Source organism: Cervus elaphus, chromosome 33 (genome assembly GCF_910594005.1).
Source record: "Cervus elaphus chromosome 33, mCerEla1.1, whole genome shotgun sequence".
NCBI lineage: Eukaryota > Metazoa > Chordata > Mammalia > Artiodactyla > Cervidae > Cervus > Cervus elaphus.
This window is the reverse complement of record NC_057847.1, coordinates 71,656,580-71,679,998: the sequence shown is the minus strand read 5'-3', so window position 1 is coordinate 71,679,998 and position 23,419 is coordinate 71,656,580. Positions and strand designations below refer to the sequence as shown.

General features: G+C 48.3%; 1 protein-coding gene and 1 long non-coding RNA gene across 3 annotated transcripts in view; one reads left to right on the top strand and one right to left on the bottom strand.

The window, feature by feature from the left end:
• The first annotated feature begins 1,491 nt into the window (after window positions 1–1,491).
• On the top strand, window positions 1,492–8,268 carry LOC122688444. The gene is made up of 2 exons (XR_006339458.1): window positions 1,492–4,128; window positions 6,670–8,268. It is a non-coding gene; the product is annotated as an uncharacterized LOC122688444 (long non-coding RNA).
• Window positions 7,536–23,419, bottom strand: part of STEAP3 (STEAP3 metalloreductase) — a 52,314-nt gene continuing 36,430 nt past the window's right edge. For both annotated transcript variants that reach the window (XM_043894433.1, XM_043894434.1), the window contains exons 4-5: window positions 17,658–17,822; window positions 7,536–10,365 (exon numbers count right to left, since the gene is read on the bottom strand). In XM_043894433.1, the coding sequence (XP_043750368.1) occupies window positions 10,084–10,365; window positions 17,658–17,822 (447 nt within the window). In that variant the 3' untranslated portion in view covers window positions 7,536–10,083. The remainder of the gene's footprint in view (window positions 10,366–17,657; window positions 17,823–23,419) is intronic.

The window sequence follows — 23,419 nt, the reverse complement described above, 5'->3', positions numbered from 1 at the left end:
CACCGGGATCGGAGCCTGCCCAAACAGCGGCTCTACGAACTCTGGGAAAGCTGGCGGAGGAGCAGTGGCTGTTGCAGAAACTTCACCTGGCCCTGGATCGGGCATTAAGGCGGCCTCCGGTCCTAGTGAAGCACTGGGAGGCAGGCGTGTCATTATCCAGCACAGGGGAGGGGTCAGGTCATCTCCGTCCAAATCCTGTAGAATTTCCTTTTTTATCATCAGTCAATTTTTGTGCCCTTAATATTTTTCCCTTTCCCTTCTGGATACAGAACCTTGTCCAAGTAGGAGGGTCTCAAGCTAACACTAGGCATGCATGAGTCAATAGATGGATATTGATCCAGGTGTCCTGGCTCTCCTGTGACTACTGTGTAGATTGCTTCCACTATTTTTAAGTTCACGGTGTTCTCTGGTGGCCATCCTGCTCCCATAGGGGGCCATTTGACCTCACAGAGTATGTGGAGGCAGTTAGGCTTCATCTTCACCCCATAGTCTCCTCCTAATCCCTTCTTTAAAATTTTCACTCCAATACAGTTGCCTTAGATTCACTTCCCCCCATCTTGCTTACCTTCTCAGACCTTCTTGTACTTTTCCTTTTCTTTCTGTCTACGAAGTTCTCAGTACCCTATGTACTTCTCACATTTCCACTCAGTGACACTTAAATTACCATTCTGCCTCCTTCCTAATTGGGGTGAGAAGAGCCTTACCTGCCAGACCCCAGAGGGAGAAGGGGGATCAGCGTGTCTTCGCCTGCCGGTCAGCATAGCTGAACCAGAACATCACATGGTCCAAGACTGTTTCTCCCTTAAAGTCCATTCTGCCTTGGTGGGCTTGATCAGGTGTGGATGAAAACACAGATGGGTTAAATATCCCATGACCCAGGCCATCTCAGGAAAAGCCAATTCATACTCACTTCTGTATCCCCCTCCTTCTAGCCTAACAATTCCGAGGGGGTCAAGAATTTCACAGCAGACAGGACACCTCCTGGGGGAGGGCAGAATACGAGCATACAAGGACCAGTTTCCTATCCTAAAAATCCCCTGGTGATCGCTTAGTAATAATTTTCCCCGAGACGGCGTGGAAACACCTCCTAAATGACCATCACAAATTTCCTTCCTAAACCCTAGCATGCTCGTCAACCTGTGTACCAAGCAATCGCCGCCTGCCTATTCCAGGCTCCTGTGGGTCCCCGCTGCTTCTGGTCCCTCCCAGGGGGGTGATCAGGCCCCCTCTTCCACCCTGCTGGGTGGGCTCCTCCTCACCTGAGCGCTCAGTTCCCCTGCTGCCGTCCACTACCTGCCAAAGTGAAGAAACCGGGCTTTGAAAGGCTGAATTCTTCCAGAGGGGCGAGGCGCCTTCCCCCCTCTGGGAGATTCAAGCCACAAAGCCTCGGGGTGGCCTCAAATGAGACCTGTCTCCTCAAAGTGAGGAGCTTCCCGGCCAATGCACCAAATGTTATAGCCACGCGTTCCGGGAAACAAACTCACTCAGAAGGACAATGCAGATAGTGGAGTGCAGTTTATTACGCCGGCGGGCCCAAGGCAGAGTCTCCTCTTAGCCAAGGGCCAGCTATTATTTTTGAATTGTCTAGTTCTCTCTTCACTTTTGACAATTTTACTTCATGTATTTGGGAGGTTATTAGGACATTTATGTTTATAACTGTTATATATTCCTGGTATATTGACTCATTTATTATTTTAAGATTCTGACTCCATTAAATTATTTTGTCTTAAGTCTATTTGTCTTTTTTCTTATAGTCATGACAGTTCTCTTTTGGTTATTGTTTGCATAGAGTATCTTTTTCTATCCTCTTACTTTCAACCTATTTGTGATCTTGAATCTGAAGTGTTTCCCTTGTAGCCAACAGATAGTTGACTCATTAAAACAATCCATTTTGCCTTTTAAATAGAGTGTTTGATCTTTTTACATATAATGTAATTATTTATAAGGTAGGTCTTATGTCTCCCATCTTGCCATTTGTTTTCTATATATCTTCTCTTTTGTGCCTCAACTTCCCCATTATTTATTTTTTTGTGTTAAATGGACATTTTGTAGTGTACCATTTTAATTCCCTTGTCATTTCTCTTCCTATATATTATTTTCTTATTGGTTGTCTTTGAAATTATAATTAACATATTAACTTATAACAATTTAAGTTGGGGTTAACACCAACTTAATTTCAGTATTATACAAAACTTTGCCCCTACATATATATTAAATTCCATCCTCTCTCCTTTGTGTTGTTTATTGTTGTACAAATTACACTGTTATACACTGTGTGCCCGTAAACTAAGATTATAATGATTGTTTTATGTGTTGTCTTTTAAATCAGATGGTAGAAAATTACAAATAAAAAATACCTTTATGTGTTCACCTCTGTCCTTACCTTTATTGGTGTTCTTTACTTTTCATCTGAGCTTGAGTTACTGTCTAGCGTTCTTTTAATTCGGTCCGAAAAAAAAAAAACAACCCTTAGCATATCTTGTAGGGTTGGTTCACTAATGATGAATTATCTCGGTTTTTGTTTGTGAATATCTTCATTTTTCTTTCATACTTGAACACATTTATAATGGGTATTTTGAGGTCCTTTCTGTGAAATTTGATATCTGGTTGTTTCCAGAGACAGCTTTTGTTGTTTTTTATTCCCAAGGTGTATGGGTTACATTTTCCTGTCTCTTGCATGCCTCATAATTTTTTGTTGGAAACTGGACATTTGAGATGATATAGTGTAGGACTCTGGGTACTCGTCTCCCTTCTTCCCCAACCAAGATCTGTTATTTTTGTGTGCCTGTTTGTTTTTTAGTGACTGGATGATTTTAGCAATATTTATTTTCTCCATCCTATAAAGTATGAAGTCTCTGATGTTGTTCCTCAGGGAGTGAAACCAAGCAAGACCCTGTGGGCCTCCCGGGTATAGAAGCATTTCTGTGTCCCCATTCCTTGCTTGTAGGGAACAAACCCCACCCTCCATGACCTTCCCTGTGTCCCAAAGAGCAGATTCAAACAGTTGCTAATCAGGGAAGGGAGGAGATTCAGAGACAAAGAAAGCACAGCCAAGAAACAACAGTGCAGTCTTGGGGCAGGGTCCTGTTTCTACCTCCAGATACACACAGCAATATCCGTAAGCTCTTTATAGAACTAAAACGCCCAACAAATGCAAGATGTCAGCAGTTCTTCATTCTAGAGAAGACCATCTGAAGTCAGATGAAAGGAACCAGAGAAGCTCATCAAGAGATTAGCTGAGAGCAGATGAAAGGAATGCAGGCCCCGCACACACCCTGATCCTTATCAGCAGCCCCACTCTTGAACTATTGCTATGAAACTCCTCACCAAATCCCCCCAGGTTGGGACAGTTTTCAAGGGCAGGAGCCTGCTGTGTCTCCCTTTGCCTGGAAAAGCAGTAAAGCTCTTCTTTTCTAATTCACCCCAAACTCCGTCTCCAAGATTTGATTTGGCATCAGTGCATAGAGGCTGAGTTTTCGGCATCAGAAGACCCAGCTTGGATACTTCCACACTCACCTTGGGATGATGGTGGTATTGGTCGTGCTGTTTCTTTCCCTGACCACACTCAGTTGTTAAACCCCACTAATTGCAAGCTTATTGCTCTATTGTTTCTAATAATGCTCTAGGGCATAAATTGTCCTACAAACTAATCCAATCAAAGTGTGGCTCCTTTGGAAGAATAGTTTCTGAGGTATGTTTGATATTCTGACTGGAAGAGGATTCCTCCCAGCAGTCCTACTCTTTGAGTCTCTCATAAACTAGCTATCCTACAGTTTAGGTTGTGTTTTCTTAAAAATCCATGAATCTCTTTCTCATTGTCTTTCACCAAAACCTTCACTATTCTTGATAGTGCTCTTAGATTTGAAGTTTTCCATGCCCTACTGAAAATGAAATCAGTTCCTTTGGGGGGAGATTAGGAACTACCTATTTTACAGTCTGCTTCTCACCCAGCCGAAATCACTGAGCCAGGGCTCCAGAGCTGCAGGCATGGACAATGACAAGCTTCTCTCTGAATCATACCTCTTCTCTAGGAGCTGAGTGATCACTGGAATGTGCTGGCAACAGCCTGTAGCCGCTTTGGCTTGTCTCTCCTGGCATGAAGCCTTCACATAGGATGGTGCAAGGCAGGTGGGCCCCAGTATTTTCAGCATGCCACATCTGGGCAATAACCTCTATTCTAAATGTGGGGGCTGAACATAAGAAGGGAGCCTCCACCTCTCAATGACACTTGCTTAGAATTAGCTTTGCTGAAAAAGGTCCATCTAGTCAAAGCTATGGTTTTTCCAGTAGTCATGTATGGATGTGAGAGTTGGACTATATAGAAAGCTGAGCGCCGAAGAATTGATGCTTTTGAACTGTTGTGTTGGAGAAGACTCTTGAGAGTCCCTTGGACTGCAAGGAGATCCAACCAGTCCATCCTAAAGGAAATCAGTCCTGGATATTCATTGGAAAGACTGATGCTGATGCTGAATACTTTGGCCACCTGATTTGAAGAACTGACTCTTTGGAAAAGACCTTGATGCTGGAAAAAAGTGAAGCCAGGAGGAGAAGGGGGTGAAAGGATGAGATGGTTGGATCATCTACTTGATGGACAAGCTTTGAGAGCTGGTGATGGACAGGGAAGCCTGGTGTGCTGCAGTCCATGGGGTTGCAAAGAGTCGGACATGACTGAGTGAATGAATTGATAGGCAGCTAGGTATAGGATGTGAAACACTGAAGTTCTGCCTCTCCTAGGAATAGGACCCTTTCAATGGTAGCTTGAGGAGAGGGAGTCCTATGTCCTTGGCTGCAGAAGTCTGGAGTCTTCACTAAGCTGGAAGAGTGAGGAGGGTAGTCTCTGTTCAAAGACTGCCTACTTGTGCCTTTGTTACCAATTTTGGGGTGTGTGTGTACTTGCTAAATCGCTTGTCATGTCTGACTCTGTGTGACCCTACCAGAGGTCACACAGAGGAGCCCATCAGGCTCCTCTCTCCATAGGATTCTCCAGGCAAGAATACTGGAGTGGGTTGCCATGCCCTCCTCCAGGGGATTCTCCCAACCTAGGGATCAAACCTGTGTCACCTGCGGCTCCTGCATTGCAGGCAAATTCTTTACTGCCGAGCCACTGGGGAAGCCCAATTTTGGGAGTTCGGTTTTCTCAAATACATGCACTAAAGCCACCTATGCTCTAGACCTTATCTCTTCTTATACCCTCCAGAACTTTGACCTCTTTCTCTCTCTTCATGAAAGACTCCAGTTCATCTTGTTATTTTCCAGAACATTTACAACATATTCAGATCAGAACCATGGGAAAAAATAACCAACTCTCCTAACCCTCCATTTCTCCAACCCTTTCTCTCCCCTACTTCACAGCCAAATCTTAAAATAGTATCTAGAATAGCCTCCATTTCCTTACTTCTCACTCATTCCCAGACTTTGCTTTATCCCCAACATTCCATTGAAATTCTCACCCTAAAATTTCCATATTTCCAGATTCAGTGGACATTTACTGCTGTTTACCCTACTTGACTTCTCCATAGGATTCAACACTGTTTCCAACATTCACATGAGCACACACACACTCTCTTTCTCTCTCTCTCACACTTCTTTAGCCCTTATTTTAAAATGTTAGTTTTAAAGAGGGTCAACAGTGTTTAGTTGAATATCATTGTGTTTCTCTCAATACCAACTTACTCACTGTAAGATCATTACTTATAATAATTTCTACTCATTATTAGTATTGTATATATATATATGTACACACACACACATTTATATATATCAGTTCACTTGCTCAGTTGTGTCCAACTCTGTGACCCCATGGACTGCAACATGCCAGGCTTCCCTGTCCATCACCAGCTCTCAGAGCTTACTCAGACGCATGTCCACCGAGTTGATGATGCCATCCAACCATCTCATCCTTTCACCCCCTTCTCCTCCTGCCTTCAATCTTTCTCAGCATCAGGGTCTTCGCATCTGGTGGCCAAAGTATTGGAACTTCAGCTTTAGCATCAGTACTTCCAATGAATATTCAGGACTGATTTCCTTTAGGATTGACTGGTTTGATATGTTAGTGTAAATTACTTTGGATTTGTTTCTACTTTATATTTCAGTTAAGACCTTATGTTGATTTAAAGGGCTTCCCTGGTGACTCAGATGGTAAAGAATCTGCGTGCAATGCGGGAAACGTGGGTATGATTCCTGGGTTGGGAAAACCCTACATGTAGTAGTTTATATTATTTCTGAATTTCATTCATAGAAAGGAATTTTCAACATATTTGTTAGAAAAAGTTGGTGCTCGTCTGGTGAGATTGAGAGTTTCTGCTGTAGCAGTCCCAATTTCCTCTTTCTAAAGAGATCCAGTGCAAGTGAGCTTCTGCACTTCCCAGTGTCCCCCTTCATTACTTTTGAAATACATTCAGCTTTTCAAGTAGCTGAATGATAATTCTCTTTAACTAATATGAGTTATTTTGGTTGCTCCCTAGTTCTTATGTGAGCTACCAAAATAATGGATATTTTTTTTCATCTACTTTATCCCTTCTTTTTAAACCTACCTCTCCCAGCCTTATGCGTGGGAAGATGCATGCTTACAAACCTCCAAGTACAAGATTTTGTTTTTCTATTGAAAATTATTTGTAGTGAAGTTTTTTTTCTGGCCGTGGTTCTTATTTTGGAAAACTCTTTTCACAGGCTCAAAATGGCAAGGCCATCTCTTGGTTATTGTTCCCAAGAAATGGTTTTCAACCACTAGATTGCTTTCTGCACATGGGTTTCTTTTTTATTCCCTGGTACAAGACAATTCTGGTGGCTTCAGGAGAAAAGCTTGACTGCGTGACAGGTGGGTGTTCTGTGAACAGTTCCTGTTTGCCTGATGGACCCGGAGGCAGTGTGTGGGCCCACCTGGGAGCACCCTACAAGGAGCACATAGAGGGCGAGACTGAGGCTGGGGGGGTGTTGTCCCCCGCTACTTCGAAGAGAACAGGGTTTGCAGCAGCATCAGCAGTATCTCAGCAGGGCAGCCAGGGAGCTGGAGCCCAGGGGAAGCTTAACGGAGCAGACACACACGGGCTGTGGGCTGTAGACTGTAGCACAGCAGAGTCTAAGAGAGCCATCGAAGCCCCTGTCACTCCGTCCGGGGATCGACACTGTGTGCGGCACTTGGGAACTTATTAAGAAGCACAGCCCTCATTCCCGACCCGCGGATCCAAACCGAGGTGTGGACGAGATCCTGACGCGACTCCTGTGCACATTACAGTTTAGGAGCCCTGCTGCTCTAATCGGACCACAGCACAGACACCGCTTCCTCCAGGAAGTCTTCCTGGTACTCCCTTCACCACCCCGGCACTCTGTCACCTGGATCTCATCTGTGTCCTCACTGGCCTTCTTGCTGCAGGTCTGCATGTCCCTTCTTCAGAGGCGAGTGCTAGCCCAGATCATTCTGTGCTCACCTTGCACACGACCTGACTCAGAGCATATTCCAATCAGAAGGCCCACTACTGGGCCAATGAACCAATGAATGGGCAGGTGATCAATGAGACAGAAATAACAGCCTGAAATTCATGGAAGGCTAGGTGTTTATTTTTGCTGCTTCTCAGACAAGCTCCTCAAGGTAAAAACAAAACACACAGTTTCAATAGCATAGATTTTAAACGTTCAACCTCATACCATGGCATTTCAGGTTTCCAGAGCACTTTGGTTCAGGCACTTTTGTACCCAGAGGCACAGAGAATTTCCCAGGCTGGAAGGGAGTGACTTACTCTCATGGGGGTGCGGTTGTCAGCTGCCTGATGAGGTACGGAAGAACAGCAGATGACACCAGGTCAAGGCCAAATGCACAGCCCACCCTGCCTTTCATGAGCTGATTGTCCGGTTGGGGTGTGGTCAGGCCCTCTGCTGCACCTGCCCCACCCTGAGGAGCCCCTGCAGCGGAAGGTGGGCAGGGAAGGGGAGGGAGCATGTTAGACTTGGCTCTGTGTCAGCGTCTTTGGTGTAAGGAAACACCCCAGGCCCAGGGAGGGCCGGAGAAAAAGGGCAGCCAATACTGAGTGGGGCTGACAATCCTTGGTGAGTCCCAGCTGCCCGTGTTCTCCCTGCTTCCTATCAGCAGGAAGTTGATGGGCATTTTTGTCAAGCAAATGCTGAAATCTGTGCTTCGCCCACTGCCTTTCCAGCGAGCTTCTCTGAGGCCAAGGCTGCCGCGCCATCAGGGCCCATCTGGGAGGCAAGCTCATGCCGCCCGGCTCTTGAGCAGCAGACGGAAGACATCCACAGGAAGCAGGCAGTTTCGTCTGCACTGCTTTCCCTCCATCAGTCACTGGCCTAATGAGATATGCTTGCACTTGGCTCCTTTTTTTTTTTTTTTCTTTCCTTTTCACTCAAGGACCCTAATGCGCTCCACAGACATGAGCTCATGCAGTCTCCATGGGGAGGCAGGAGCATTCGTTCTGTGGCACTCCTGGGTCAGCTTTTGCCAGCTGACTTTCTTTATTTCATGAGATGGTTAGATACCATCACCAACTCAATGGATGTGAATCTGAACAAACTGGGAGATAGTGAAGGACAGGGGAGCCTGGTGAGCTGCAGTCCACAGGGTCGCAAAGAGTCGGACACGACTTTGCGATAGAACGACAGACAACGGGATGCCCCCTGGCCTGGGAGACCTAAGAATATAAGCATGACCAACACCCCCTTTCAGGGTACATCTCACTGATGTCTTCCATCAGGACCGCACCCCTTTGTGTTCAGAGATGACACGTCATCCCGATGCTGCCAGGGGTTGGGGGCTTAGCCGAGAAGAGCTGTTTCTCTCCACAGGGGAGATAAAAGGTTTCAGTATCAATCAGTGAGGGACAGCATACAATCCAAGGACACATGTCCTGTGACCTCTCTTGTGCTTTGGGGCAGCAGTGTTTCCAGTTTGTAGCTTTGGTGGAAAAAAGACCTCCCACCTGACCCCCCATAGCTATTTTGAAATATAACCCTGCATTAGGAGGAACTTGGAGCCAGTATAGCTTTGGGGTGTTCAGAAGGCAGGTTCTCTGCCTGGTGGCAGCAGGAAATTTAAAGAGTCCCCAGTGTCCCTCCACAGGACAATCCAGTGAGGACTATCCATCCTTCAGCCCTCTGGCTGGGGCCCTGAGAAAGGCAGGCCTTGTTTCCCCCTCCCCCTTGAACCAACTTTTAGAGGGTCTGCTCCTGGGGAGACGTTCACACTAATGATTTACAAGCTGAGAAGGCACACTGGTTTAAATAACAGTCATCACCAACTTAAAGAAAAAAAGGTACACTTGTTCTCAAGACGGGGTTCATTAGTGGCTCTGCTAAGGAGGTGACTTCACACTCCCACAGGAGGATCAATTTGCAGCTGGTGGGGTGATTTCTGACTTTTAGGAAAAAAAAATCTCCCCAGCTCAGGGAGGATTAGGGGTAGCAGCCTCAGCCCCAGTCGCTCCCCCTTCCCACCTCCTAACCTGGCAAAGGATGAAGCTTCAGGTGGCTCTCTGGGCACAGACCTGGGCTCACCCCCACTGCCCTCAACCCCACCTGGCCTTCTGCTGCAGCCGAAGGAAGGGCGGCACCCTGCCCCCTGGTGACTGGTCAGCCCTGTGCACTTGGATTGGGCTCCAGGCAGAGCCCCTGTCTGCCCTGCCACCAGAGAGCCTCAGCTCTGCAACCCCTAGGGAAAGGAGCAAAATGGGCGGGGAGCAGGGAGGCGCACACATGGACGGAATCAAAGTACCAGCCTATCATTGCCTGTTCTGTGCCAAGTCTGCTCAGCTCTCTGCAGATGTCCCAGGTGTGAGCTGCCCTTCTCCTAACGTCTGGCACTGGCTTTCAAATCTACAGGTTGAAATCTCAGGGACTCAACTTTTGAGCTAAGTAAGTATAATTGTAAATTTTTTTTATCTATATGAAATACATGTGGACACATATATATCACACACAGGCGTGTCATTCTGAATATTACCGCACACATCCCAGGAATCCAGACCTCGGCCCACCAACTTGTGTGTGATTCTGCTGTCCTGCATGATCGAGAAGTCCTGGCAGACTCCGGGCACTCTCCCGCCTGCGTCTGGTTCCCCGGAGCTGGGTGCAGGCCCGTCACACGTGGCTTGTCTTCTGGGCCAGGGCGCGGTCCACTGGCAGTGTGAGCCTGACGGAACCATCCTTCTCCCAGCCCCTCCGGATCTTGGTGAGTCTGCGGCTGACGCACGGCAGGAGAAACAGGCCTTTGGCCAGGATGACAACGCAGGGCACCAGGAGGGTGAGGGTGAAGGTCGGCGGCAGGAAGAACTTGTAGCGGCTCTCCTCGAAGGCGCGCGTCCAGCCGTAGGTGAGCGTGTGCAGCGTGCTGAGGACCAGAGCCACGAAGCCCAGGGTGGACTGCGGGGGAAAAGAAGGCTGCAGTAAGGGGGCGCATGGACACAGCGATCCCGCCAATGACAGAGGGCAAAGACGCAGGGTGGCTTTAGTGGGGGTCTGGGTTCAAATCCCAGCGCCGTCGCTCACTCTCTGCATGATCTTATTACTACCCAAACTCCCTGAACCTCGGTTTTCCCAACAGAGAAATGGGAACAATGCTCGTATGCCAGTGTGTGTAAGAACCGATCGACTCGTGAGGATTCAATAAAACAACAATGCTTTTCCCCAAACTGTATTATTCATACCTCCAGTGGCTGCCAAAGGACTTAAGATGGAATTAAATTCAAAGAAGTTTAAAAACACGTTAGCGGTTTTGTGTATATATTCATACATGTAGAGTAATAAGTGTCTGCTAGCATATAAAAATCATAATTTCACAGATAATATTTGGCATAAGATAAGGCCAGGAAAAAAACAAGTGGATTTTAAGTTGATTTAAAGATAAACACAGGGTCTTCCCTGGTGGTCCAGTGGTTAAGAATCTGCCTTGCAATGCAGGGGACACCGGATCGATCCCTGGCTGGGCAGCTGAGATCCCACGTGCCGTTGGGTGGGGTATGGCCAAAAAAAAAAGAAAAGATAAAATAAAACACAATGGAAAAAGTTCCCTTGGCACTAACAGTGAAGATGGCTCTCAGGAGCCTCTAGGCTAGGTGTCTTCACAGTGTATACAAAGCCCATAGCACCACAAAGATGCTGTCTGTGGGTACTGGTCCCTTACTTCCTGCCCGTGCTCTGAGCTATGAACACCCCAGGTACAAACCCTACCAGGATTAGTCTCCTGCCTGGACGGAGACAAGTGATGTTGAAGAGATCAAGACCATCACAAATCCGAATGGACACGGTCCAGGCCACCTTACAGCAGAGCATCCCACCCTTGAGCCAGGTGTGGGCTTTTGTGGGTCAGTTCCAGCCGCGAGCAGCTCATCACCCCAAGTGCTATACAAACATGACTTTCTATGGGGACCATAATGTGAAAATAGTCAAGAAGTGCTGATCTGTAACTCCAGCCTCTGGGGATCTTTTTGCAGGTAGGGTTTCTTGCAAACTACAAATGACGCCTTCCAGATTTACTGTTGGTGCCAGTCTCAACTGACACCGTGACCCTCGGCAAGTCTCTTCATTAGCCTCAGAGAGAAGGAAGTGATTACAAACGCTGAAGTCAGAATTGTGGGGAAAGCGCTGTATTGATGCAGCATTCTGCAGCCCCCAGACCTGGCAGACAACAGTGCAGAGCAGAGGGCACCTAGCATTAGGGCTTTGTAGACGTGGGGAGGAGGGCACGGGGTGCTGAGAGAGTGTGGTGGGAGAGACCTGTGTTCACTGCATAAGGAAGATGCAATGACCCATCAAGCGATGAACACACATGCACTTTCTCCAAGGAGACACTGCAAGGGTCTAATTGAGATGCGGCGGCTTGATGGTACCTGAGAGTGCTTTTTACAGGTTGGCTTTGAGCTTTCCACGGAGAAGCTGTAATTGGCCTCCTGGATTTCCTTCCAGCCCAGCTTGTCAGCATCAATCCAGGGGCTTGGCTGAGAGATGCTGTCTTGTTTGCAATGCCCTCAGACATGGCTCTAAGTGGGTCTGATTTTACTACCGTACCTCATGCTTACCCCTCCCTGGCGTGGGCGGCGCTTTGCTTATACCGGCTCCAGTGTAAACCCAAGACGGTGAACCTCAGTGACTGGTTCAGAAGAATTGCTTGTAATGCTTTCACTAAAAATAGTAATAATAAATATTTTCTAATGGCTATACATACAAGTTCGTAACTAGGTTCGCAAGTATAACATTTTAACCCTAAGTAAAATACTAGCTGGGCTCCCCTTGCAGCTCAGTGGTAAAGAACCCACTTGCCAGTGCAGGAGACGTGGGTTTGACCCTGATGGAGGAAGATCCCACATGCCTCAGAGCAACTATGCTGGTACACAACAATTACTGAGCCTGTGTTCTAGAGCCCAGGAGCAGCAACTACTGAGCTCGATCCCTGGGTGGGGAAGATCCCCTGGAGAAGGAAATGGCAGCCCACTGCAGTATTCTTGCCTGGGAAAATCCCATGGACAGAGGAGCCTGTCAGGCTACAGTCCATGGGGTCGCAAAGAGTTGGACAGGACTTAGTGACTGAACAAGAAAAAAAATACTAGCTGCCAAAAGATCCCATCTCTATTCTTCCTTAGCCAGCTCTGGTTCTTCTTGGCTTTGTGACCACTTCAAGGATCTTTTTGTCACATCCTTGACAACTTCTTGGCTCAGTAGAGCCTGTTGGGAAAGACCACGGTTGGCTCTGTGCTACCCACAGCTACTTCAGGTGTCACATGAAAAAGTTGGCCCCCAAATGGGAGGCTTCTTGACTGTGAGTTACATGTAACCAGAGTCACTTCCAGACCTGTCAAGAATTCCAAATCTCCTAGCAACTTCTGAACCACACTAGCTTTTTCTAAGTTCTGATCTATTGATAATGAAGACTCGGGTTAAAGAAGTTCCCAGCATTGAGAAAATATTTGGGATTAATATCCAGAATACATAGAGAACTCTTGAACTCAACAACAACAAAAACAAACAGCCTAATTAAAAAATAGGTAAAGGACTTGAACAGAAATTTCTCCAAAGAAGATATATGAATGGTCAGTAAACACATGAAGAGATGCCCAACATCAGGAAAATGTAAATCAAAACCACTCCACATCCATTAGGAGGGCTATTATTCAAAACAAAACAAGAAAAGTGTTGGTGAGGATGTGGAGAAATTGGAACACTTGCTGCTAGTGGGAATGGAAAGAGTGCGGCCACAGCAGAAGATGGTAATGGTGATCCCTCAGTGAATTAAAAAACAGTCACCATGTGCTCTGGAAATTCCACTTCTGGTATATGTCCCAAGTAGCTGAAAGTAGGGTCTTGAAGAGTGCTAACTACAAGCACAGAGTCCTCACCACTAGACCACAGAGTAAGTCTCCATCAGGAATAAATCTTCAACTAGCCTTCCAACCACCCCGATATTTCCCAAACAACTTCCAAGTCCCAAACCAGTGCTCTCCTCACTCAGATGAACTCACTGGGTTTTGCTGAGATGGCTGGGATGTGCCTTTTCACAGCCGGAGACTGTTTTCAAATCTGGCTGCATAGTAACATCACTTGGGGAGCTTGGGGAACATCTTAATGCCCAAGCGTCAGTCCTAGGAATTCAGATTAAATTGGTTTGGGATGGGGCTCAGACATTGGTAGCTTTTACAAGCTCAGCAAGGATGCTGTTTGCAGACAGGACTAAGAATCACCAGTTTGGGAGACTTTCCTCACCTGAGACCGTCTAGCTCCAGGCTGAGATGTCTTTGTGGCCCCTCTGCTCAGGCTATTTGATGCAGGTGGACCCGGTCCTCTCTGTTCCTTTGACAAAGACCTACCCAGGGCCTGAATGGGCTCACACTCTGCACTGTGATGCCCTCCCAGATGCTGCAGCAGTGAGAATCCACCCTGGCCCAGGAGCGAGTCCTGGCAGGCCCAGTGAGGCCTAGACACCTCCCTTGGTGACATGTCCTGGGGCTCCAGTGTTTCGCCCATGCTCTCCACTGTCCCTGGCCCTGATTTGGAGAGTGATGGACTGTGCTGGGCAAACAAGACATGCCCTGGGAGACAATAAAGACCTGCTCCCGTTCAGACATCCTCTTCCCTTCACCATCCAGAATCCCACGGTGACGGATGGCAGGAGGGCCCAGCCTCGGGCTGATGGCTCACAGGGAGGGCTGACAGCCAAACACCGGCCAATGACAAAGGGCCTTTTGACATTCCAATCCCAACGAGAAGCCTGGATGACTCCAGCAAGTTTGTTTCCCTAAAACTCACTCTCCTTGGGAACAATTTAAAAACCCCAGAACAACCAAAGGGAGGCATGGTCTTGCGGCAATTAATGACTCCCACAACAAGCTAAGGCCATTTCTATTAGATGTAAGCTTGTTAGTGGGAAAGAAACCACCAGGGTGTTGCTGGCTCCTGCCAGTGCCCAGTTACTGTGGTGGGCAGGGGCTTTGGACCGTTGCTCACAAGGCTGGGATCAGAGCAGGCCTCCGCTATTATCTCAGGCAAGTGGCTAGAGGGGCAAGGCCACAGGAAGCTCCTCTAACTATGGGGCAGAACCGAGGTGCTAAGAGCTGAACCCTAGTTCCTTTTCCAGTTGAGCTGCACTGACCTGGTATTCTGCAATCTGACCATGTTTAACTGGCTTAATTAGGAGCAGTTGGCACAGCCCAAAACAACAGCAACAAAAACATCCAAACAAAACCCCAAATTAAAAACTTTGAAAACAGTGTCAGGAACGTACACACAGGTCAACTTGTTGCATCCACACACTGTTCTGATGGCTTGCAGCTCAGTAAATCATTACAGACCCAGGGGTCAGGCCAGGCCCACTGGGAACCACGTTGTCTCCACAGTCAGTTTCCAGGCCGTGGTGACAGTCATTCTTGGCTGGGGAAGGAAATGTGGTCGGGGTACTCCTCGTTATAAAGCAGTGTGTACCTTACGGAGAAGCTCACGTCAAAAACTAGACAGCCACCATTGGAGGCATGTGTCATGCACTATACACGTCCTCAACACAGATTCTCCCAATGACTACAGGAGGCGGACACAGACAGTCAGGACACAGTCTGGATGCTCGGAGAGGCTCGGAAACTGTCTAGCGGTGCAGGGCTGGTAAGTAGTGGTCTTGGGACTGAAACCCAGGTCTGCTGGCTCCACCATCTCAGACTGTCACACACCACATGGCATGCACTCAAGTCACTCAAAGAGCTTATAAAGACAGATTCTAGAGCCAACCCATAGGTCGGGGTAGTCCTGGGTATCTGCATTTCTAACTTTTTGATGTCAGCTCACCATAAGAATCGCATTTTCATTACCGCCCAGTACACAATGACATCTATCCACATATGTATCTATAATTACTGAACTGATACAACTGAAAAAAAAGATGTCTGTGCTTAGAACATGTGAAGTGCCCTGACATTTTGGGAGACATTCTACTCTATTTCATATTTAAAAAGCTTGTTGTAGACCAAAAATTGATTTCATGACCCATCAATGAGTGTCCACTGCAGTTTGCAAACCTGCCTTGGACCATTCTAAGGCCCTCAGGGGAGTCTCTTGGCCTCCCCTGAGTGCTGAGTGACTCAACTGTTCAGTCTTTTCCTGCTTCCTACTGGGCTCAGAAATGGGCAGTTGGTGGCTTAGTGATCATGGAAATGTGGCCACATGCCCTGAGAATAATGGCGAATCACTTTGTATGTGTGTTTTACACATAGTCTTGCACAGTGAGTCGCAGTATTCACTCTGGAGGGAATTCACTTCACTCCACAAGAGTGTAAGGTAAGGCTTAGGGAGCGCACATGATCTGCCCATGGTTCCAGAGCTGGAACAACTCTGTTCCTTCTCCATGTCAGCCCTTGGGAGATAAAGCATTTGAGGACAGAATGTGGGCACTGGATTTCCACAAGTAAAACCCTGCCTTTCCACCCCTCTCTCGGCCTTCCACCCCCCTCTTCCTGCAGCATCAGCAGGACTTTCCTATTTGTATTTCAACTCTTCAGCATGTAAAGCAGAGCGGCTGCTGAGGTCCCTGTCAGCTTTTGTTAACAAAACCAAATCCCCCGGCTTTCTCTGGCAGCAGGAGCCGGGGCTTGTAATCTATGGCTGCTTAAGGAAGCAACTTTCTGGTGAGGGGAGCAAACTGCAGTCTGTTTTAATTGTGGATAAACCATGTACCCCGGCAGACTCCAGGCAGGAACTGGAAAATCCCAGATTTGGGTGTTTGACACATGAGGATTAGTGGCAGATAAACAAAATTCTTTCTTCCCCTCTTTTGCCAGCATGTCGTCAGGCCTGAGCATTCCTCCAGAGACCTTCCAAGATGCGCAGAGCTAGTGACAGTCAGAAACTGACATATAAAACACTGCAACTCCGTCTTGTTCTAGGCTGTGCACGCGTCCCCAGTTAGGGAACAATTAACTTGGATTACATAAGAGTACCGCACCATTGGTGTCCCTGTTGGAATCTCATGCTGTGTCCTTGCTGCACAGAGAAGATATGCAACAGATGTTTGTCGGCAGTGGGGGTGGGAGTGATAGCTGTTCCCTGCCCTGATACCACGTCCATGTTAGAACCCGGTATTAATCAGCACTCTTCACTGGAGTGGGTGAGCTAGCGTGTCAGTACCGGGGGCTGACCACGTGCTCTGTATAGAGAACAGTGGGCGATGCCAGAGGAATGCAAATGTCCCTTCCCAGTTGTCCTTAAAATTAAAATATGGCTATGCCTGGCTTTAGAGGATGAAACAGCAACCCACTCCAGCATTCTTGCCTGGGAAATCCCACAGACACGGGAGCCTAAGGGGGCTACAGTCCATGGGGTCACAGAGAGTCAGACATGACTGAGCATCTGGGCATATGCACACGTGCATGCCTGGCTTGTTCGCAGGTCTAGCACAATGCTGGGTGCAGAGTGTGTGTTCAGTAAACACTGAGAGAATAAATGCATGAAGAACCTTCGCCACTAGTAGCAGATTCCTAAGTGTGTTCTGTAGAGTGTAGATAGCTGTTATGTGGGTGGTGGTGGGGGGGGGGGAAGTGGGGTAGGGAGGGTGCTACGACTCAAATAAGTCGGCTGAACAGGGTTTGCTTGTGGTAGACATTAATTTGATGTGCCAAAGTGCATTGTGACTAACTCAGGGGCAGCGGATCTTTTCCCAAATGTATTTGACCCCACATGTCCTTTTCCATAGAGCGGTGTCCTTTAGAAAATGCTGTGGTTTATTTCTTATAAATTGGAGACCCTCATGCCCACTTCCTATCCATTGTGCATGACTCAAGAGGTCAAAGGGAATAACAGGGCCCGGTTGAGCAGAGGGTGCTGGGTGGGCCGCTAGATTCACTCAAGGGCTCGCTGACTCCCTGGCCAGATCAGCGACATGTCCAGTGACTCCATGTTATGGGATTTTGTTTCAGAAGCCCAAGAATTGCAGAAACTGAGAATGTGTAGTCCAGGGTTCAACGTTCTGCCATCTGTTTTTTTCACATGCCTAAATCTGGCTTCCCCAGATGTGGTGAAGATGAGCTGGTCCCAGGCAGCCCCTTTCTCGGGAGACCCGGGTGAACCTGCCAGGCTCCCGGGACACCGGACTGAGCGGTTCTGTTGCACAGATTATGAAAACCCAGGCAGCATGGGGATGGGAAGGCGCGTGCGCGGGAGAGGCAGGGCCCAGGCTCCCTCACCTGGACAAGGTTGAACTCCCTCCAGCTGAGTGAGTTCGCGATGGACGGCAGTGAGGTGACAGCCAGCAGGGACAGCATGCCGAGGGCCAGCACTCCCAGGGACACGTAGATCTCCATCCGCCACACTTCCTCCTCATTCCAGAGGTGACTTTTATTGGTCAAGACCTGGTACAGATGGAAGGAAAACCATGAACACTGTGGCCAAGGTCGATGCCCTGGGATTTGGGCCAGTGAGGAATTTGGGATGGGAGAAACACAGTAACAACCAACATTTCTACTTTCCACCTCATGTAATGTGTGTCTAGCTCTGTTTGAAGCGCTTTGCAGGTATCAGCTCACCTGATCCTTAGAACGACCCTGTGAGGGAGAGTTCATTACTGTCCCCGTTTTTCAGATGAGGGAAACGAGGCACAGAGATCAAGTTACCTTGCCGTGGTCACACACACCTCAGGAGATGGCAGAGCTGAGCTTAGGAGCCAGGCAGCGGGCTCCGAAGACATGGCTCCCTTCCCACAGCTTTCACAAATTTGCCTGGGGCCAGTCAACCAGAGCAGCCACGAGAGCCAAGAGTAAGGAGCCAGAGAATTTGACAAGACACAAAGAACCTCCAAACACGACCATCTCTCAAGGTTTTCGGGTGCCCAGGTCCCCCAGAGGAGGGATGAGCTCTGCGAGCTCAGAATCCCATCAGCGAGGCGGGCTGCTGCCCCTGCTGCCCACCTCCCCTCCCAGCCTTCTCACCCGGACCCTTGGTCCCCCAAGCTGCCCCCATCACTGGTTCATACTCCAGACACACAGACACCAAACCCCTCAACGTTTCCTAACTAGCCCCCAGCTCCCATCTTCCCACCCAGCTCCTCATTTCTGGCTGAGGAATATAGCTTTGACTCAATTGTGGAGTCCCATACTGAAGTCACAGGTGTGAGGCCTCTGATGCAGAGCCCAGATCCAAGGTCACCTCTGGAACTGACTGAGCCTCATTGTAACCATTGCCAAAACCCGCCCTGATCCTTACTGGCCAGATTCCTGACTCCAAATTAGGCAAAAATGCCCCTCCTCCCAACCCCTCCCCACTGGTACTCACCCTATTGTGCCCAAACCAATCACCTGATGCCACCCTTCCAGCAGGAATTTTCTTTGTCTTGAGGCCATAAAAATTGGCTACCAATCCATGGAAAGCATCAGCTCTCCCTTGAGCTGACCAGCTGTTCTAACAGCGTCCCATCCTCTCTCCCTGGTCTGTCAGGAGGTTGGCCCACTGTGCTCACCGCCCCCACACTACCTCAACTCTTTGTTCTTAATAAACTCACTCCCATCTGAAATGCTCTGTGTCTGGAAGTTCTTTTCCAACCTGCCCTCGGACTGCCATGACATCAACCACTGCTACACAGCAGAGGCCAAATCCACTCACCAAGCAGACCCATGAGCACTAAGGAAGCACCTACTGTGCCAACATCCATCGGATCATCAAAAAGCAAGAGAGTTCCAGAAAAACATCTACTTCTGCTTTATTGACTGCACCAAAGCCTTTGACTGTGTGGATCACAACAAACTGTGAAAATTCTTTAAGAGATGGGAATACCAGACCACCTGACCTGCCTCCTGAAAAACCTGTATGCAGGTCAAGCAGCAAGAGTTAGAACTGTACATGGAACAACAGACTGGCTCCAAATCAGGAAAGGAGTACATCAAGGCTGTATATTGTCACCCTGCTTATTTAACTTATATGCAGAGTACATCATGAGAAATGCTGGGCTGGATGAAGCACGAGGTGGAATCAAGATTGACGGGAGAAATATCAATAACCTCAGATATGCAGATGACACCACCCTTATGGCAGAAAGCAAAGAAAGAACTAAACAGCCTCTTGATGAAAGTGAAAGAGGAGAGTGAAAAAGCTGGTTTAAAGCTAAATATTCAGAAAACTAAGATCATGGCATCTGGTCCCATCACTTCATGGCAAATAGATGGAGAAACAGTGGGAACAGTGACAGACTTTATTTTCTTGGGCTCCAAAATTACTGTAGATGGTGATTGCAGCCATGAAATTAAAAGACGCTACTCCTTGGAAGAAAGGCTATGACTAGCCTAGACAGCATATTACAAAGTGGAGACGTTACATTGCCAACAAACGTCCATCTAGTCAAAGCTATGGTTTTTCCAGTGGTCATGTATGGATGTGAGAGTTGGACCATAAAGAAGGCTGAGTGCCGAAAAATTGATACTTTTGTACTGTGGTGTTGGAGAAGACTCTTGAAAGTCCCTTAGACAGCAAGGAGATCCAACCAGTCCATCCTAAAGGAAATCAGTCCTGTATATTCATTGGAAGGACTGATGCTGAAGCTGAAACTCCAATACTTTGGCCACTTAATGTGAAGAACTGACTCATTTGAAAAGACCCTGATGCTGGGAAAGACTGAGGGCAGGAGGAGAAGGGGATGACAGATGAGATGGTTGGATGGCATCACTGACTCAATGGACATGTTTTGATTAAGCTCTGGGAGTTGGTGATGGACAGGGAAGCCTGGCGTGCTGCAGTCCATGGGGTCACAAAGAGTCAGACACGACTGAGCGACTGAACTGAACTGAACTGATCTGTGTGCTAGGCCCTAGGCCACAGACAGCAAAGACACCTGCCCTCATAGAGTTCCAGATCCCCCACTGAGCCCCAGGGATGCACCCATTGACGAGCCACTGCAGGCCCAGAGGTGTCCACTCCCTTCCTCCCCACGGGGAGTGCCCTTGCACCTGAGCCCCCTCCAAGCCAGGCTGACAGATCCTCCTATTAAAAATATCATTTCCCAACTAGACCAGGTAGCAGAGTTCCTGGAGGTCAAGGTGTTCTCTCAGAACACTGGGAAATGCTGGTGCTTCGGTTCTACCCACAGGACAAGGAACAGCATTTCCCTTAAGAAACATGACCAGGCTTTAGCAGGCATGTCTCTGCTTTGCAAAACAGAGTCAGTCAGGTTTTTGAGAAACTATTTCAGCAGACGGAAAAAAAAATAACCCCAGTGCAGCTAGGAGATGTAATAATAAAAATGAATCTAGTGGGCTGAGCAAAAATGGTTGAAAAGCTTATGAGAAAAAGTTGAAAGAAACTGAGCCAATGCCATCCATTGAGTACTTTTCCTGCCATTTGTGAAAAACGATGGACTCTGTTCTATTTCAGGGCAGGCTGGCTCTCGCTGGTGTCATTAAGCCACAAAAGGACCAGGAGTTTGCATACCCAGGTTCTCACCCTGACCACGAGTCCTGTGAAACTCTGGGCAACTCCAGCTCTGGGCCCCCATTTCTCCAGTGACAGAGCAGGAAGAGCTCGTGTCTGAAATCCCAGAATTTTACTCCCTCACCAAACAAATGTCATCACTAGCTAGGGAAGGCGGGGCCGGATATTACCCTGAAGGGGGCTGGGAGGTCTCCCTCCTACCTGAGCCTGGTGGAGGCTTACTCACACCTTCCCATGACTAATGACTGCTGCTTGTAAGTCATTCCCATGTTCCGAGTTGTTTGCTCTTCAGATATACTTCATTATTCACTCCCTCCTGCATTTTGGTAAGATTAGGCAGTTAATGTCACAAGAGTCTGGATGATGACACACACCACATTTGCTTGCAAAATGTCTTGTTTTTTCCCTAATATTTCCAGTCAGCAGTGATGCTGGGAAGGGTTTGGGTGAGGCAGGCGAGGGAGTCGTGGGTGGTGAGGAGCCTGTGTGAGCATCTGGACAGTAGGCCGTGGGGGTCTCCTCCAACCACAGCGCTGTTCTCAGGGCTCCCAGCGACCAGGGTCACACGCGGCTAACCGGGACATAGATTCGATGGCTCTCCACTCCCCTAGGGATTCTCCCACGTTCAGAGCTAATCAAGCTGGCTGCCTTGACACGATGAGGACAGCGCGCATCAACAAGAGATGGAACGCTGGCATCCACGCACGACATTTCCTTTCCCTGTAGGTTTCAGGTTAGAGGCAGAAGGGCTCAAGGACAGGAGACCAGAAAGCTCACCATGTCCCAAGAGTGGGTGGTGGTTGGCAAGAGGGTGATGCTGACCTCCAGCCAAACCCAGAGAATATGGTAAGGTGGGAGAAGGGTAAGTCTAGGGTGCTGGTGAGAATGGCTTCGCTGTCCCAAGGCCCGGGTTCCAATGCTGGCTCTGCTGCTGGGGGGCAGTCCTGAGATCCAGGCAGTCACTTTCCAGAGTACCGGCACCTCTCTCTGTTATTGCAAAGACTAAATGGATGATGTGTGTGAAGTGAGAAGCATGTGACTGGCACATAGTAGATGATTAATATAATAAATGGCTGGTGCTGTTGGTCTTAATGGCAGCTGGAAAGTTAGGCTAGTTCTTTCCCCAAGCTCTACCCAGACTTCTCTTGAGAGATGCCTGGTGTTAGCTTCATGGTGGCCAAGCTAACAGTCACTCAGTGAACATGCACTGGGACTCTGTGTTAGGAACCATGGACCTCAAGGGGTGGAAGACCCACCCAGTCATGGGAATCTAGGCTGGGCAGACATGTCAATGAGTGATTACACAGTGATGCAAAAGAAATATCATAGATATGTGGCCCAAACACAACAGATTACGGAGGTGGGAATGGGAAATGGGAGAATGGCTGGAAAGGCTTAATAGAGGTTGGGTTTTGAAGGAGGAATAGGAGTTTGTCAGACTCCCAGGGTGTCCCAGGTTGGGGCATCCAAGCTGGAGGAATGAGCTCTGCCCATTCAGAGAACAATATGGGACCTCATTGTGACGTGTCAAAGAAGCACTGGGGAGATGAGGCTGGGGACAGAGCCCAGATGCATTGTGAAGGGTCTGTCCTTATCCTGGGTCACCGAATGCTTTTCAGCAGTGACGTGATCACATGTGAGATCTAGACAGTTCTCTCTGACAGTTTAGACTAGATTTGGGGTGAGGGGAAGAAGAAGACAGTGTGTGCATAAAAACATTTTCTTTGATATTAATTTTGATCTTAAAATATATTTCTAAGGCACCATACAAGTAAATCAGAAAGCACTAATAAATGAAATGTGATTTACCATGGAAGTAAGTCAGAAAGTGCTAGTTACCGCTGGTAATACTGTTAATACTGTCGATAAACATGGTCTCAGAGGTCTTCTCTGCGGCTGGTATACAGCTGCGTCTCCAAATCTGGGGACTTGGGGTTAAAGGAAATCTGTGTTTCCTATGCCCAGACTAGCGTGCTCCTGTCCCTCCAGTCGGGCAGCCAAGGTGGTGAGTGCCTGCCTCCTGCAGGCCCTGAGAGGGCAGCCCGAGGGCAGACTGGGAAAGTCACCGGTCACAAACTGCCCCCAGAGCCCTGCTGTTAGGGGCTGAATGCAGAACAACCTCAGATGCCCAGTCTTGGAGCCTGAGGGCACGGTTGACCCGCGGACTATCCAGTATCTGAACCTCCAGGTTCAGGCAACTCATCATTTCTTGGGTGTGCCTCCTACTTCTGGGCTGCTCTGCTGTTAAACGCCACCCCCACCCCCCCGCCCCCAACCCCGACATACCCACAGCAGCCCTGGCTCTGCCCTTCAGAACACTGCAGAACAAGGTTCGGCCCCTTCGCGTGACTTTGCTATCTGTCTCTGATCCCATCCTGTGGGAGTGATGGTTGCCTGGCAACCTCCACTGGGGCCTGCAGCCTTACAGGGCTTTGAAACTCAGGGAAAATGACCTTGTACTTGCCCCTCTGTGCCTTGGTATTTGCATCATGGCAAAACTATATTAACATAATATCAAGAAGAGATGTGGGGA